General features: G+C 45.1%; 1 protein-coding gene across 6 annotated transcripts; it reads left to right on the forward strand.

Moving 5' to 3' along the window:
* The first annotated feature begins 984 nt into the window (after window positions 1-984).
* On the forward strand, window positions 985-17,383 carry PLEK (pleckstrin). 6 transcript variants are annotated; one of them, XM_040060557.2, is made up of 13 exons: window positions 985-1,057; window positions 1,975-2,062; window positions 3,523-3,576; window positions 4,603-4,644; window positions 5,642-5,831; window positions 6,356-6,511; window positions 9,699-9,880; window positions 11,024-11,115; window positions 11,904-12,088; window positions 13,263-13,367; window positions 14,969-15,052; window positions 15,709-15,778; window positions 16,268-17,383. In XM_040060557.2, exons 5-13 carry the CDS (start codon window positions 5,784-5,786, stop codon window positions 16,405-16,407), a joined length of 1,062 nt encoding a protein of 353 aa, XP_039916491.1. In that variant the 5' UTR covers window positions 985-1,057; window positions 1,975-2,062; window positions 3,523-3,576; window positions 4,603-4,644; window positions 5,642-5,783; the 3' UTR covers window positions 16,408-17,383. The 6 variants fall into 6 exon arrangements, with proteins under 6 accessions (XP_039916491.1, XP_039916490.1, XP_039916494.1 ...); XM_040060556.1 differs by having other exon boundaries at window positions 3,523-3,571; XM_040060560.2 differs by having other exon boundaries at window positions 3,526-3,576.

Genomic DNA, 17,383 nt, shown 5'->3' on the forward strand with positions numbered 1-17,383 from the left:
AAAACTCAAGGCAGATTTCCTCAGGTCTGTGTTCCCCACTTCCAGGTTGTTTGAGGAGAAATCGAAGGAATCCACATATTAAATGTGCAATGGAGGCACTCAGCTCCTGCAGGTGTGGGTCTGTGACACCCGTTTCTGGCCTTTTCCCAAGGAGGATGGCTCCATTACCATGGAGAATGGGGTAATTGCTGTCTGTCTGGACACGATGAGGCACCTGACCTTGCTTCAGCTGCTGGACTCTGGGAGTCTGTGTCACCCAGTTCCTGGTCCTGAGCTCCTCAGACCTCTCACTGTGCACCTTTCTCCACTGCCAGTCCTTTGGATGCTGCTGTTCCCCTATTCCACTTTCTTTCAGAGAGTCAGTCCCAGATGGCTGCTATGCCAAAAACTTTGCACTCCTGGGTGATGTTCCCCTCTACTGGGATGTGATGGATTATTAGTTGGAAACCAGGTAGAGGAGCAGTGCATGCAGCACTTGGATTTTGGCTTTGCCCTGAGATTCCTGCCTCCCTGTCAGTTCTAGCTGTAAGTGAGCATTCACTCTGGAGAAGCGAGTGCCTGCTGTGTGGGTGGTTGCACTGGGACGTGGGAACCTGTATCTACCAGGCTGAGATTATCTCTGCCTTCATTCCTTTCCCTAGGAAGCCACTGACAATGCTGCTGAAGCCTCTGGAATCACCAATCACTGGATATCAGCAGGTGGATTCCCAAGTTCAGCCTTGGGCTCCTGCAGTAGAAGAGGGGTCCTTATCCCCAGCAAGGAGAGGCCGGTGCCCCAGGGTGTCAGGTGCAGCCAACGAGCTGTCCAGGGAATGAGCAGCAAGTCCCCTGTGCCCCTGCCCTCACACTCAGAGCGGCAGCAGCTGCAGGTGAGAGCTGTCAGCAGGATGAGGGCTCAGAGCCCTGCTCAGAGCAGTGCCAGGCAAAAGCTGTTTGGATGATGAGGGGGCAGTTCCTGCTGAGGGCTGCTTTAAGAGGGGTTTGTCTCAGTTCACTCTGGCATAGAGCTGCTGCAGGAGGGGGGCTTTTTAGTGGGCCTCCTGGGATAGCTTATGGAGTGAGTATGTCATGGGGTCAGGATGCACTTATATGCGGAGCAGTGTTTAATGGAGGTGCTGAGGGGCAAACCTTTGTGCCAGGAAGCAGTAGCTGAACACGTGCGCTAGTTTGGGTTTGTTGGGGGAACTTTTCTTCTTTCCCTCTTCAATTCCATCTTGCTAGTTCCTCCCTGGTGCCCCCAGAAGGGGAAAAAAAAGGGGAGGCTATGAAGACAAAAGTTTATATTGAGGGGAGAAACTCCTTTTCTGTTGTTGCCTGTAATTAAACTGGGGGGAATCCCACTTCACCTGGGATTTTAAGGGTATTTATTGAAGGAAAACTTGGCTTTTTCAGTGTGTTAAGGGTATCAGTTGACAGGAAAACCCTGTTTTCTCTTTTAAATGGAAGGGGGGAAAATGTTGTTGTGTTAGGGGTTTGAATTGAGGGCAACCCCCCCATTTTCATTATGCTAAGGTTTAAAGTGGGATGGAAGCCCTGTTGTTGTTCCTTTTAAGGGGTTTGCATAGAGGTAGAAATCTCCCTTTTCCCATAATTTGAGGAAGGTCGCCTCCTTTTCTGTTCCTGTTGGGGAGTAAATTGAAGGGGAGGATACACTTATTTGCCATTGTATTCACTTAAGTTAAGGCCAACTTGGCTGATGGAGGTTTAGTTGTTTTGTTATATGCAATTTTTAAGGTTTTCTTCTGTTTAGTGGTTTTAAGGTGGTCTTTAACAAAACATTGTGTAGTTTTATTTTGTTTGTACATGGTCTGTGGTAAGGGATATGGTCTATTTACTTAAGGTCACATTTCTGAGTAGAAGAATGTTTCTTCTGAGTGGAAGTAAAGCTGGGTATCTGTGGTAAAGGTCAATGGAGCGAGGTGAGGGGTGACCAGTGGACAGAAGCAGTTGTTATTGCTCTAGTCTCACTTTCAGGTTTGGATACGGCAGCACTGAAGCAGATGCAGAGACCGTCTCGACATCCACAGTGCTGAGGTGTTCTTTTCTGTCAAGGATGGACTTGGTCGGTTTGTCTTCTGAAAGCTAAGTGTTGGGGACAGGGGTCATAATAAGGGGAGAAGCCTTTTCAGTCCCAGGAGGCCATTTAAAGCTAGCTTAGAGGAGAGGGCCTTAGAGGGACAGACCCCTCAGAAGTAAAGGGTGAGGGTTTCTCCCCAGCATCACCAGAGCCTTTGCCAGGCAGGGCAATTCTGACCCATCTTCGTGTTCTAGCAAGCTTCACGTCTTCAGCCTTCTTTGAGAGTTCACAGGGTTAGGGTACACCGAGGTGTTCCCGGCCAACCCTGGGATCTCTGTCCCAGGACTATCCCTGGTTGCAAGATGTAGGGTTATAATGAAGTAGGGTATAGCAGGGGCACTTGACAGTGACACACAGAGGCTGAGGGAGGATTTGAGAGGTAAAGGATGCAAGGGCTAGAGAGCACATAGTGAAAATAAGGGGTACAGGCTAGGATACAAGTTAGAGTTACAGGTATACCAGCCCTCACAACACTCCTGTTTCCCTGAGAGCAGCTGCAGGCAGCAACCCTAATGCAGGACAGTGGCAAAAGACCTGACAGCGGCAGGCAGTAACACTAAGGCGAGGGCTAGGCAGGAAGTGATAGTGGGGAGCAGGGTCTGCAGGGCTGGGTCTAACCGGGGATTTCCCACCCTGACCCACCCTGGGATCTCCTGTCTCCGCGCAGCTGGTGATTGCTCCTCCCGTTCCTCGAGGCGGCGGTTGGTAAGGCTTCGTGCCTTTGCCACCGCAAAGAGTTTGGCTCTGTCAGCCTCTGCCCTGACTCAGGGCCAGACTTAGTTAGGGGAGGAGAAACTGTGGATAACGTGTCCTGCCTGCAGGACAACCCTTGGGACCCTGGCTGAGGAGCAGCCTCGGCTGCAAGAATAGGGCTGTAGAGAAGTAGGGTCCAGCAGGGCACTTGATGGAGACGCACAAAGGCTGAGGGAGGGCTTGAGAGGTAAAGGACTCAAGGGCCAAAGAGCACACAGTGAAAATAAGGGGTACAGGCTAGGATACAAGTTAGAGTACAGGTATACCAGCCCTCACAACATTGCTGTTTCTCTGAGAGCAGCTGCAGGCAGCAACCCTAATGCAGAACAGTGCCAGAATACCTGACAGGGGCAGGTAGAAACCCTAAGGGTAGGGCTAGCCAGTAAGTGAGAGTCTGGGGGGGGGAGGGGGCGAGTCTACTGGGTTGGGGTTCAGCATAGGATGCCCACCCTGGGATCTCCCTGTCCTGCTGCAACTGGGGATGCTCACACCCCTGGTGGAGGCTGTAGTGGGTGTGCTCAGCACCAATAATGCCACGAAGACTTTGGCTCTGCAGTTGTCAGCCTCTGAGCGAAGCCAAAACGTGCTGCCTAAGGACCTGGGCATTCTTAGGATGTGTTGAGTAGCAGAATTGCTGTTTTTTGTCTGATGTGCTGCTAAGATCATGCTTTGATGTTTGGTTTTCTTTACAGCAGCTGATGAAGAGACACCAGCCTGGTGACAGCAGGACATTCCCAGAGGGTGAGGTGGGCTTCCTTCGCTCCCAACGCGGATTCTGATCTCCAGATGTCTCAGAGATAAGTGGAGGGCTCGGGCCACAGAGGGGATGAAAATGAGGTGCTGGGTTGGGACTTGCTGGGTGGATTTGAGTCAGGTTTGGATACAGGGATGTCCAAGATGTGACCCCTTAGGCCACATCAAGGGCATCTCTCCCAGCACTGAGGTGCGCAGGGCCGAGCAGTCCCGATGCGTGTCGTGTCTTTTGTGTGTCTCGTGTAGCTGGTCTTTTGCCTCAGCCCTTTGAGGGGCCTGTCAAAAACACCAGGCATTGTTCTTAGCATCTCCCTGTTCCTTGGCCAGGTGCCGATACCTTTGAGCCTTTGGCTTGGACTTAGATCTGAATCACATCTCTCTTCAGAAGCATCCAGTCCAATGTCTTCTCAGGTCTTGTTCTGAGCTGTAGTGACAGCTGTGCACTGCCATGATCCCTTATGGTGGGTTAGGACTTGTCCAAATGCAAAGACAGAGGATTCTGACCATAGGACTCTTGGGCATCCATCTTTGCTGTTCTTGGAATGAGTCCTCTTGTTGGCATCTTCCTGCAGGGTTCTCTGAGCCTGGCCAGCTCACCCTTGGTCGTCTCATTCCGAGTCCTCGCGGTCATTCTCCTTGCCGAGAGCTTTTTTGTCTTCTTGTGTCCCCTCGTTTGCAGTCTCCTGTGTCACAGGTGTTGGTGTGTCTTTGGCCCGGAGCTGCTCTGCCCTGATGCCTAGCTGGCTGTAGGGGTAATAGGACAAGCCCCAGGGGCCTGAAATTGGTGATGTAGGGTGGAGTTGGACTGTAGAGGGCCTTCCTAGGTTGCCACCAGATGCCTGCATCTGTCAGGTTATGCTGCAGCGCTTTGACATTTTTCCCTAACTTCCTTTCAGGTGCAGATGGATTGAGCCCGTGGCAGAGCACCCCTCCCTGAAGCTCTCAGTCACTGTTTGTCTTTGCGGGGGTGGTGCGCGTGGTGACTATGTAACAGCGTTGTTCTTTGTCTTTACTTTCAGGAAGTGAAGCCGCATAGCGGCAGTCAAGGTGATGTGAGCAAGGTGAGCGGTGATTGGCGGACAGAAGAAGCTGCTGCTGTTCAAGTCTCACTTGCTGGTGCCCCTCTAAGCATCCCTTATTGTGCATTTTGGGTGGTCCCCTTCCATTATGCTGAGTTCCCCTCACCAACTAGGCGATGGATCTGCTTTGCCCATCTCGTGGGTCCTCTGGGGAGCAACACAGGACTCTGTGATGAAGCCTTGCTCTTCTCTGTTGAAGGTGCCATCCTGGTTGGCTTTGGTGTTACCAGCCTGGGCATTGAGGTGAGGTGGTGAGGAGGAGGAGTGAGGGTCCAGTCAAGATTCAGCGGTGCCGCGTCACCTCATCTCCTCTTAACCCTTGGTACGCACTGTGATGATGGCATGGGCCTCTCCATGGGGGAGAGGGATTTTGGCTCTGGTATTTATAAAAAGCTATGGGTTTGTCTTGTCTTTTCCCAAATGAAGCCAAACGAGCTCTGCTGCAAATAAAAGATGCCTGCAGAAAGCATTTTGTGGTCTGTGTTTTGTGTAATGCGTTTGTGCCTGTTTGACAACTGATGTCTTTGCGAGGCCTCAGCGTGAAAATCCAAAACCTGATGAATTCTGATAAACAAATTTCTTATGTCAGCAGAGGGCGCATCCTCGTTAGCCAAGCAAGAGTCCTCTGCCTTCCTGCCAGACTCCACATGCAGGCCCACTTGGGAGCCAGATTTGGAAGGCAGGGTGAAGTGAAAGCACTGATGTGTTGGAAACCTGTCTCTGCAATTATTTGGTGTGCGCCAGGCACCAGCACCATGCTCTGTTTCTTGGTTTGGTAGAGCTCATGTATTTGCAGACCGGGCCCATTTTTTTTTCCTGACTGAGCACTGAGGCGCTTCTTTAATTTCCCGGGATTCTGTCATCCAGCCTGGCCGTATTTGATACAACAGAGTGTTTTGTCAGGCTGTTGCCCGTGCTGTCAGAGACAGACTATAAATACCCACGTGCTTCTGCATTTCCCTATCTCTTGCTCTGTAAGAGGAAATGGGCTTGCGATTACCATTCAGAGGAACTTGTGAAATGACACAGCTGTACTGTAAAAAACACCATCCCACAAGCTTTGCTGCCAGAGGAACTCACCAGCCAGCACCGACGGACCTGAAAGCAGGATTGCCCGAGCCATGGAGCGAGAACCGATGCGCATAAGGGAGGGCTACTTGGTTAAGAAGGTAAGCGGGTAGTTTTGGACTGCGTGGAAGAGAAAACTAACTCTGAACAGGTTTGGAAGGTGGAGGGAAATATACTGCGAAATCTTGGCAAAGAGGTAACGGGGAATAGCCACAGACTACTCAGTTTCACTGAATTGGGTTAAACATCAAGGAAGAACAGTGAGATTAAAGAGATCACATCACCTTGGCCTCGAGACACTGTTTGGGGAACATCCATTCTTTGGGAAGACTCTGCTCTGGAGTCTTCTGTGTGTAGTACAGCCCATAGGATAAAGCCTTTATTTTTATTTAGATCCACAGTGGCTTCCATTGGCAGAGCAGCTGCAAGGGGAAATAAGTGGTGGTCAGAAAAATAACAACAATGTTTTAACGGCACAGTAGGAGGGGTGCGGTTGTGGTATGTTCCCCTTGAAATGCAAGCCACAGTTCTAGCATCAGCCAGACATTCCCTGGAAGCTCATATCTTCCTTGGGTAGCACGTGAAGAGTGATTAATTGAACACAATATGTGATTTATTCATGCAGGGCAGCATGTTTAATACCTGGAAGCCAATGTGGGTTGTGCTCTTAGAAGATGGAATTGAATTCTACAAGCGGAAGGCTGATAACAGTCCCAAAGGGATGATCCCACTAAAAGGAAGCTCTGTTCACAGCCCATGCCAAGATTTTGGCAAAAGAATGGTAAGTACTCTTTTTACAAAAAGAATTGACAGTATACTTGTACTTCTGGAAGCACTGAAAAGGCAAAAGGCTGGTGGCTGCAAATTCCCTGCACTCATCCTAGTGGTGATTCTCACTTGCCTTAGGAGGTCACAAGCAGGCTTGGAATTGTGTACAATTTGAATTCAGGACACTTTAAGAGGACTAATTCAGAAAGCATTTGGGGGGTCAGTTGGTTGGCTTTTATTAAACTTCTGAGTCTCTCAGAGAGCAGACATAAATTTTATTGGTGTGAAGATATTTTGCAGATGAATGGCAATGACTCCTGTATTAAATATAAACCTAATTGCCACAGAATAAAGCTGAGGAGAAATATTTTGTGAGCAGGGGAAGTATTTACTTATTGTCAAGGAACAACTGGCTTGCTTAGACAGGAGGAAGATAAATACTGTGACACACATAATGTTGTTACAGTGTTCCTGAAAAATAATTGTTGGTGAAACAGGCTTTCTCATATAAGCAAAGAATCATATCATTAGCCATTTATTATTTTGTCAACTCAGTTTCATCAAATAGGCATCCCATCCCCAGGAATTCCTCTGACAAAGAGGTCCCTCAGAATCAGGAACATTATCCCACCATAGTTTAAAGAAATTTACCACAGGGATGTCTGACTAAAGACAGGAGTCTCTGTGAGAGTATTAGAAAAATAGGAAGTGTGAGACACTGCTAAGAGAGTGGAGTTTACTTTTTCATATGAGTAAAGTGAGGATAATTAAACCTGTCCTTAGGTTTTGTAGCAAGTTGAGTCAGGATCCCTTGTGTCCCTCATTTGAAAGCTCAGAGCACATGCTTTGTTTACTACATCAATTGTAAAATGCAGGTGCTGAGGGCAAAAGAAGCAATCTTGGATTTGTTAAGCACAGATAAAAGCTCAGATGGGGCTGCAACTGCATATTTTGAGATTATATTTCAAAATGCATTCACCACTGTTCACTGTCCTTGAATTGATGTTTAATTGTTGTTTAAGGTAACATATATTCTGATATTCAGCTTTTTTCCATTTCCTCCATGGGGAAAACATGCTTTTCTTGTGGATAGCATTATTATTCTTGGTTGTTCATAGTTTTAGATTCATCTCTCCCAGTTTAAACTATCTAAAATGTTGGTATTTAGTCTCATGGTTAATTTTCTCAAAAGCACAATCAGATATATCTCATCAGAGGGAGGCTTGGTCAAATCTAGATCTGGAGATTCAACCGCTTGACCAATTTCAGAAGTTGCCTAGAAGTCTATCTAGCTTACTGGCCTAAGTTTGTAAATAATAAAAAGAAAGGGCTTTGCCAGTCTTCTCGATGTGCTGAAAATGAAAACTTTTCTTTAGCATTTCAGTGTATGCTGCTTCTCAGCTCTTTGAGAAGACTGATTTTTTTCCATCGGTAATAAATCTCATTGATGCTTTGGTGTTTCATTCTGTTAATCTGGGGTGTTAGCTTGATTGTTGAATATTGGGATTTGGATAGATCAGTCTGTCTGCTTTTCTCATGCACTGTACCTTGATTTTCAGTATGTAGGTTCTTTCCTGCATAAGAGAAAAGGTGAGTATTGCTGGAAATATGAACAGGATCAGAAAAAAAAGTTACTTTTTTGTCTGAGATGGATTTTTGAGGACTCGTTGCTTTGTAAGTTTGAAATGTATCTTCCATGAAACTCAGTTGGACTCCTGCACAATTTCAGGGTGTCAGAATTTTTCCTGTTGGCCATAGTTTGGAAAATGCTTGTCAGGGATGTTCAGAAATGTATCACTTAGAAATGTGGGCTTCAGCAGACTCATTCAGATTAATTTGCTGCTCTTTGACAGTAGCCTTTGCTTTCCTTGCCCTCATCAAGCTGTTGGCTTGTGGCTTAGCTTGGCATTTTTAGACACTTGCTGAGTCAGAACTTGTGGTATTTATTATAACACAACTCCAGAACAAATTAGTGTCACTCATGGGGAACTATATTTTAGAGGAAGTTGAAACCTGACTAATTAGATCCAGATTTTCCATCCAGAAGATCACTGTATGGAAATGAGTTCAAACAGTGTGAACTTTGTTGGATGGTTTTGGGCATTTGTTTGTTTGGTTTGGTTTGGGCTTTTTCAGGTTGTTGTTATTTTTTTCTGTTTACAACTACCTCTAGACCTAGATGATCTCTTCTGATTTTTGGGAAATAGGGTCCTTCCGTTGTTGCTAGTGTGTTTAGATAGGTGATCCTAAGGTGTAGCCAAGGGTTGGATGTATTATCTACCTAAATTAAAGGTTCACTAGGCTGCAAATATACTCAGGTGCTCTCCAGTGCATGACCTTTTTTCCCCTCGTGAGTCAGTAGCTGAATATGATGTGGGGTATTTTTCCTCCTTCAGACTGTTCACGTGTCTCTAAACATTAGAACAAATTTACATCCATTGCAAGCCTGCAAGGGCTGGGTGCTTTTAACTTTTTATATGTTTCAAATCCTGTGCTGCTTTAGTGTATAACTCTAAATCTCCCTATGGAATGTCAGCTGCTGTTTTCACATTTTGGTCAGACACCATGATTCCTCTAGGCCTGAAGCTCAGGCCCCAAAAGTATAAACAAAAGTGAGTTGAGGGGGAAGCAAACTGGGGGTAAATGACTTCATTAACTGAAGCTGTAGGTAGAAGATTAACCCCTGCTATGTAAATGGGCCAATCTTTCATCTATCTGAAAAACTCATGACCATTGTCCATCTTGGGTGTAGCCTCTCAGAGGCTTCTGAGTGCCCGAGATGAACCTATTGAAGGCCTTTAATAAATACCTGCTTTTATTCTCTTAATCTTATCTAGCCTCTGTTCCAGATAGCCACTCCAAGGAATCACTTCAGCCTTTCAGCTGTGCTGAACTTCCCAGCAAAAGTTAGAATCAGCAGCTACATTGGCGCCACACACCTTGGATGTGCTGACGATGTCAGGATCAGTCACAGGGAAGTAACAAAAGGATTCAGTTATGTGTAGTGCTTGTTCATGGTTTTCTTCAGAGTTTTTCTTCAGAGTTTCTATGATTTTACTGTGTCTCTAAGGCACTTTCCATAGTCCTGAGGCATAGGTAGGCAGGATTGTTGTGGTGACGCTAGCTTAATTGTGCCCAACTGGCTGCACCAAAGTAACTTAAAAAACAAAAGACAAACCTCCCATAACTTATCTTTCCAGTTTGTCTTCAAGCTCACTGTGGCCAAGCAGCAGGACCACTTTTTTCAAGCTGCCTACCTGGAGGAGAGAGATGCCTGGGTGCGGGATATCAAGAAAGCAATTCATCGCATAGATGGAGGCCAAAGGTTTTCCAGAAAATCCACAAGAAAATCCATCAGGCTGCCTGAAACAATCAATCTGAGGTTTGTTCTTATAGCTCTGCTCCCCTGTTTACTTCCATCTGCAGTCAGTGTGTCAGGCATGTAACCTCGGTCAGGAAGAACAATGAGCCTGTCTGTCCATGGATTCTCTCACAGCCCTTTCTGCACAACTAAAAATTTCAGTTTGTACAATGTGTCAGAAATGAGCTAGCAATCAGAACTGGGAAGATGTTTTAAAATACACTATCATTTACCAAAACGTGCTTATTTATCAAAGGTTTTTGCTGATAAAAAGATTTCTGGGCATACTGCAGTGCAAGAGGATCACCAGTCAAAGTGTGACTCTTCCAGGAGAAGCATATTATGTAGAAAATAATTTATTGCAAAAATATTTTAGACATTTTATTTGCTCCCCAAAGAAATGCTGACGCTAGCCCAGTTTTCGGATGGTGAGGGGACTGCGGTGCCTGCCAAGGAACATGAAACCGACAGCGGGAGAAGAAGAGATAAAGGGAAGAAATCTGTTAGTACTTTTAAAAATCAAGGATGACTTCTGTCTCTGAGCTGTAAATACCAAGATAAAAATGAGCCTGAAGTCTTCTTACAAGACAGTAAAACCACACAGAGCCAAGATTGTCTGAGAGCATGCAAGCTTTGGGACAGGGACAGGCTTTCTGCTCAGCCCAGGACCTTTGGGTGAACGCAGAGCACAGCAGTGAACCCTCCTGCTGGGGCTGTGGGGCCCTGCAAAGGCGCCTCAGCAGTGGGTGTTCCTCTCTTCACGCTGTAGTCACCACAAGTAGCTGCATTCTCAAAATAGGGAGATGTGGTGAGAGCCCTTTGTGCACACCACCCTCTGCTCCCGCAGCTATGAGCTAATGTAGTGAGACCTCCAGGCTTTGCAACTTGAATTTTTCAGGGGATGCAACTAAACCGTGTAACAGCTCTGCAGAGAGCCATGTGCCAACAGAACACGGAGCCCTCGTGAATGGCAATGGTGTTATTGTACAAACTGGGAAAATCTTTCTATTTGCTAACAGTTTCTGTGGTTCTTTTTGTAACAGCTCTGCAGAGAGCCATGTGCCAACAGAACACGGAGCCCTCGTGAATGGCAATGGTGTTATTGTACAAACTGGGAAAATCTTTCTATTTGCTAACAGTTTCTGTGGTTCTTTTTATGCACAGTGCTTTGTACCTGTCCATGAAAGATCCCGAAAAGGGAATAAAGGAGTTGAAGCTGGAAAAAGATAAAAGAGTGTTCAATCACTGCTTTACAGGTAAGGAGCTCCTGTCTCTCTGTTCCATACAATAAAGGGAGCACAGAGTTGAAAAACTAAAGAGATGAAACAGCTCTAAGTTCTGTAGAGCACAGAGAAGTTTGGTTTTTCTTTTTTTGCTAACCCAAGAGATGCTCAAAGGATGTATCTTGGAAAAAGTGTTCAGTTATGGCCATAATAAAAAAAGGAGAAGGATGAGATTTAAGAATTATTCCATTCTGAATTTTTCATCACCGAACAGTGTCCTATTGTAGTTCCTGTTTCTCTCCAAATCAAATCTGTGTTTGTGCTCAAAAACACATAGATGTAGCACTTGAGGACATTGTTTAGTGGTGGAGATGGTGGTGTTGGGTTAATGGTTGGATTGATGATCTTGGAGGTCTTTTCCAACCTTAGTGACTCTGTGATTCTACGAAAGTCACCCTGTTTCCCAAAGCATTATGTTAGTAGCATGGCAGCTTGTAAGGCTGCCTTTTCCAGGCTTGGCTGTCCTTCATACACCCCCAGTCCCTGTCTTTGAGGCTTCCCAGCTCAGCCCTGCATCCCCTCACAGCTCTCTTCTCCCTCAGGAATGGTGTTTGAGAGCTGTCCTGGCCCCTGCCATCAGCTGGAAAGGCTGTGCCTCACTGGATGACCAGGAACCTTCCTAGATTAGCTCCCCATGCTGTTGCTAAGAACATTTTTCAGGAGATCGATGAATACGTGGAGTAGGCTTGTTTCCTGTGTACTTTTAGGCTTCTTTGTGTCTGTCTTGGTTTGTGGCTGATGTTTTGTTCATTTTTAACCAGGAACCTGCGTGATTGACTGGCTGGTGTCCAGCAGCTCTGTCCGAAATCGCAGGGAAGGTCTCCTGCTTGCCTCTTCCCTCTTGAGTGAAGGCTACCTACAGCCTGCTGGGGATACATCCAAGGCAGCTGCTGAGGGACTGTCAGACACCCCCTTCCTAGACCTCAGTGATGCCTACTATTACTTTGTGAGCATTGTGTTCTGATTTGTTACTGTCTCAGACTTGCTGTTGCTCTGCTTTCCTCATGCTTCTTGTTGGGCTTCTCAAATCCTGGAGGAAAGATTGTACAGAGATGGAGAAATCTATCTTACTTGTCTTTTTCCTGTGATACTCAGAATGAGCCTGCTCACTTTAATAGTTGTAACCAGAACAGGTTTTTTTTTTCTGGCACCCTTCTAAGTGTAAATTAAGTGTTGAGACAAGGCTGGGTTCTTTTTAACATAGACTTTGTTCCTGATAATTGTACTGGTGACCAGAACTTAACCATCCATTTCCCTGTTGATTCAGTGGAAGAGAAGAGAGTAATTTCACTGTCACAGGGCTTCACAGAGTGGCAGAAGCTACAAACCCATTTTTGTGCAGAGCCATCAAGTCTGTCTCAGTGTGAGTGTGCACACACACAGCTTGCCTGTTAGCAGAGAAGTAAAAGTTCTTGATATCCCCCAGTAACCCATCCTGGGTGTCATACACAGCCTTCTCCATTTATCACTTCATATTCTGTGGGCTGATTTGAAGAACTTGAAATATCACAGTCAAATACTGTTTGAAAGATATCTGGCTTATGGACTTAGGCAAGCAAAAAAGCATGCCTTCTATAAAGTAAAAACAAGAAAGTTGGTATTACAATTCTGTTTACGTTTACCACACAGAAATCACTTGGCTTCAGCAAAATGACTCTCCCACTACTCATTTGTTTTTTAAATGTGTTTGTGCTAGGGAGACTTTAGCTGTTCAGCAGAGGCACTGCTGGTGAAGGCAGCCCTGTGGCCTCCTGGGATGCTTCTTGTAGCAGCCCATGTGTACCCTGCTTGCTTTTGGATTATTTCTAGTTTGATTCAATACCAATGTGGCGTGAGGAGGCCACAGCAAGTCAGTGTCTGAGTTGGTATAATAGAGTTGTAGTCTTACCTCAGGCTGAAATGTGTCCACGGTGATTTGGAGAGCTCAGCTTCACCAGGAGACTTTTCCAGAAAAGGTTAGATTATTTAAAAATAACCATAACAATAACAAACCACCACCAATAATAATGTTCTCTTTGGGGTGGCAAAAAACAGGGTGGAGGGAAGCCAAGAGAAGCCAGATTGGTATATGTACAAAAGCATGCAGCAACTTCTGTAACATTTCTCTTGTGGTCTTGCAGCCAGACAGTGGATTTTTCTGTGAGGGATATTCCAGTGATGATGACGTGGTCCTAAAAGAAGAATTCAGAGGCACAATCGTCAAACAAGGATGTTTGCTGAAGCAGGTCAGCATTGCCCATGTCCTGTCACTAGAATGATGTTACACGGGTGCAAGATTACTCTTTTCCACTTAGACACTTTGGGTAAGAGAGAAACTACCCTGTGGCATCTCCACACTTGGCAGGTTTCATCTCTGTCCCTCTTGCCTTTGCACAAGGAACACTTGCTGCAGCATGGCAGCAGGGCTCTGGACAAATATTGCAAGGTTTATTGCTCTTACAACAAAATAAAACAGTTGACAGCTTTAATTAGGAAAGAGTCCTAACACAGGAGATGGGACAAGTCATTGGTACAACGCAAAACGGAACTTAGGTAAAAAAAGCTGCCACTCCTGTGTCCCTCTGGACACACAACTGAATTCAGTTGCCAGTTTTTGTGAATTATTTGAGCATGCCTGAGCAAAAGAGTTGTTTCAGTCACTAATGTTTGATGTGTAAGACAGAAGATAACTGGATACCTTCCTTTCCAGCAAAACTCTAAGCAGTACAGTGAATGTCATGTTTCCAAGGCCATGGCAAGCAGTTATTAGTGAACAGAAGGCAAAATCAGGATTCTTCAACAAATAAAATGGGTCAGGTGAAAGGGACCTGCAACAATCCTCTGGTCCAACTGCCTGACCTCTTCAGGGCTGACCAAGGGTCAAAGCACATTGTTAAGGGTTTTGTTGTCCAAAAGCTTCTTACACATTGGCAGACATCGTGCATTGACCACCTCTCAAAGTAACCTGTTTGACCACCCTCTCTAAAGAAATGTTTCCTAATATTGAGTCCAAGAACTTTTTGGTGGTGCTCACATGTATTTCTCTTGTTTAATCAGCTTACTCAAAAGCAATGGAAGAAATAAGACCCACGCCCTGCTGCTCTTTTACCCTGTCACGTTCATTTCAACCTAGTTAGTAAGAGCTTCTGTGCAAACAGTAGCTAATTGAGAAACCTGTATTTTGAAATGCCAGAGGAAGTGATTCACGACAATCTTCCACTGCACTTGGTCTGCACTTGGTCATCCTCAGTGAGTTGTGGGTCATTGCTTGGAAGGGTTGCTGCTTCTGCTGAAAATGATTTCAGCAGGTCTAAACCTTCCACATCCCATCCTTTTCAGTCATGAAAACAGGCAATGAGGCATCTATGTCTACATTTCTGCCTGAGCTTCTCAGCCATGAGCCCTCCAGGGTGTTTAAGCTAGATAAGCATTTTTTGTTGTTATCTTTGCAGGGACAGAAAGACTTTCAGCTCATCCTTGCCAATATTTCAAGGTACCTTCCTGCAAGGCACTTTGCAGCCGTGTTTTCTAGCAAGTAGTTAAACCCAGCTCTCACAGATCTCACAGGAATGTCAGAACTACCAGACTGTGTGATATGTTTAGGGGAATCTCCCATGCTGAAGCTCCTTTGTTTTGCACAAAAAAAAAAAAAGGCAGTTTGATAGTCCAGTTGTGCAAAAGATTGGAATGTAGAAAAGGCAGATTCAAGTCCTACTCCAGTGAGTATTTCCTGTCCAGAATGTTCAGGTTTTTTTCCCTTTTGTATTTGCTTGTCCCCTCATGTGCGGGTAAGATTTGCACGCAGGCAAAGCAGCTCCGTGACACTCCTGGTTTTGAATTTTCCTAGGGACATCGGAGGAAGAACTGGAAAGTGAGAAAGTTCGTTTTAAGAGATGATCCTGCATATCTTCACTACTATGATCCTGCTGGAGTAAGAGAGATTTGGTTTATTTCCCTGCTTGTTTTGAATCCAGTGCCTTGGTAGTAGTACCTGAATGGAATATTTGCAAGAGAATGTGACAGGGAAGGTCACGAAGGACAGTGGGACTGTTTCTTACATGGCCTAGCCATCCTCTGGAAAAGCAGAGTGAAGGAGAGTTTCTGGGGCTATCAAATCAGGGTGGCAAGTGCCACTCAGACCTGGGAACAAGTAACACTGAACTGTATTTTCACCTCTTATCTGTGATTAATTAGAATTAATGTGTGCTCTCACTTGATCAAAACAAAGTAGATCCTAAGTGAACACAATGCAGTAATTTTGCAGTTTATATTTGAGGTATTTGCCATGCCAGGCTGAGACATGGCATCCTGTTTCTTGTGTATTTCTAATGGGCCCATTCCCATGCTAAATACTCCGCAGACCCTGAATTCTAAATCACAAGAGATTCCCCATTTATTAGTAAGCCTTTGTCTTCCCACACCCCCAACCCTCCATGTCACACGCAGACTGAAGACCCCCTGTACTCTCAGGTGAGACATACTGAGTAATCACACGGTTTTGTTTCCATTCTGGAAATGCAGCCTTATATTAACATGCTGCTGCTTTCAGAGGTGCTGCATTTCATTTTGATTTTGTGTCCTCCCCAGGGAGAAGAACCACTGGGAGCAATACACTTGAGAGGCTGCGTGGTGACAGCGGTGGAAGATATGCCAGACAGTAAGGAACCATATTGAATGAGCTCTTTAATGAGTTTTTGGTACAAACCCTCCCCTTTCAACCTGCCTAAAATCACAAGTGGTTTTTTTTTATTCCAAAGCAATCTATGTACAATGATTCAGGGAGTCTAGCTGCCATATCCAGCAAGAAAGTTTGTTGGTATCTCAGAAAAGAAACAGATGGATGTGACATAAACTCAAATACCTTGTTTTTGTAGCTGGCAAGGCATGGGAGGGTTTGGGGAACATGATCTGTCTGCAGGATTGCAGATCCTTCCATGATTTGAGACCAACAAACCAGAAACTCCTGAAGGTGAAATGTGGTTTCTCAGAGAGAGAGTGTCATCTTCTGGACCCAATCTTTGTGAAGGCCTGATCAGGCTCAGCTGTAGAAAGAAAGGAGACCCCCTTATAGTGTGTAAAGGAGGAAATATTGAAAGTACAAGACTTTTTTTCTCTCAGAGATGACTTTCTTATTTTTCCCCTGTAGCCAAGAAGCACGACGATGACAACATCCTCTTTGAAATCATCACAGCAAATGAAATCCACTATTACTTGCAAGCAGCCTCATCCACAGAGCGTACAGAGTGGATCAAAGCAATCCAGTCAGTTGCTAGGACTGGTAAATGATCTTGCAACAACAAGACAGACAAATTAAGTTAGTTACTCAAAACAGAGTTTAGCATTTCACCAAGAGAAAACAGTATCAGCCCGAAGGGCTTGTGGGTTGGGGTTGAGGACTTGGGTGGAAGTTTCAATTCTATAGTGGGCACTAACAAACTAACATTTTTCCACTTGTGTTATGGTAATATTTTACTAAATTATAACATAGAACACGCCATATTAGTGTGTGTTGCTTAGAGTAATCAGTCTGCCTTGAGAAGGTTGTACCTCTTGCCACAGCTGATAGTGGGAATCTCACCATTAACAGGGAGACAGAGCCATGTCACTGACAGGGAGGACCTCAGTTAATCACCCTCTTCAGCCTGTGATGTGTTTCAGGATTTTCATGTATTTCAGTCTTCTCCAGACAGTTTTTACACTTTCTTCTTTACCAGTTCTCTTTGCTGCTTGTTCACTTATACAAATAATGTCATAGATATAAGGAAAAGAAGTCAACTCACTAGCAAACCTTTATAATCTGTCAGCATTAAGGGTGGGGAAAATGCAGGCAACTATGGAAACACCAAGTGGAACCAAGTATAACTCCATGACAGCAGTATGAGGAAAAGTCTCTTCCCACAGTATTTCAGACACAAAGCTATCTCACTTCAAACTCCCTATCACCCAATTTTAAACCTTGTCAAATTTCTCCACAAGAATCTGCCCTGGGACCATTGTTTCTCTTTATTTAGATCTACAAAGCAGATGGCTGGGTTGTCAGGTACTGTACTCTATTTGAATTAAGACTCTTGCAGGAGAAGGGAAAGGATGCATGGGTTGGTTATTTGAACTATTGATTGAAGTGGTTTTAATTAGGTTTTCCTTTTTTAGCCTCCAGCAACGTATTCAGTCCTTGATTCTGTGCCTTAGTAATATAAGAGAAACCTTGTGCTTGTAACTGAAATAAATATTTTTATCTGATAGGGTCAGTTCACCTGATTAA

Source organism: Hirundo rustica, chromosome 3, assembly GCF_015227805.2.
Source record: "Hirundo rustica isolate bHirRus1 chromosome 3, bHirRus1.pri.v3, whole genome shotgun sequence".
Lineage (NCBI taxonomy): Eukaryota > Metazoa > Chordata > Aves > Passeriformes > Hirundinidae > Hirundo > Hirundo rustica.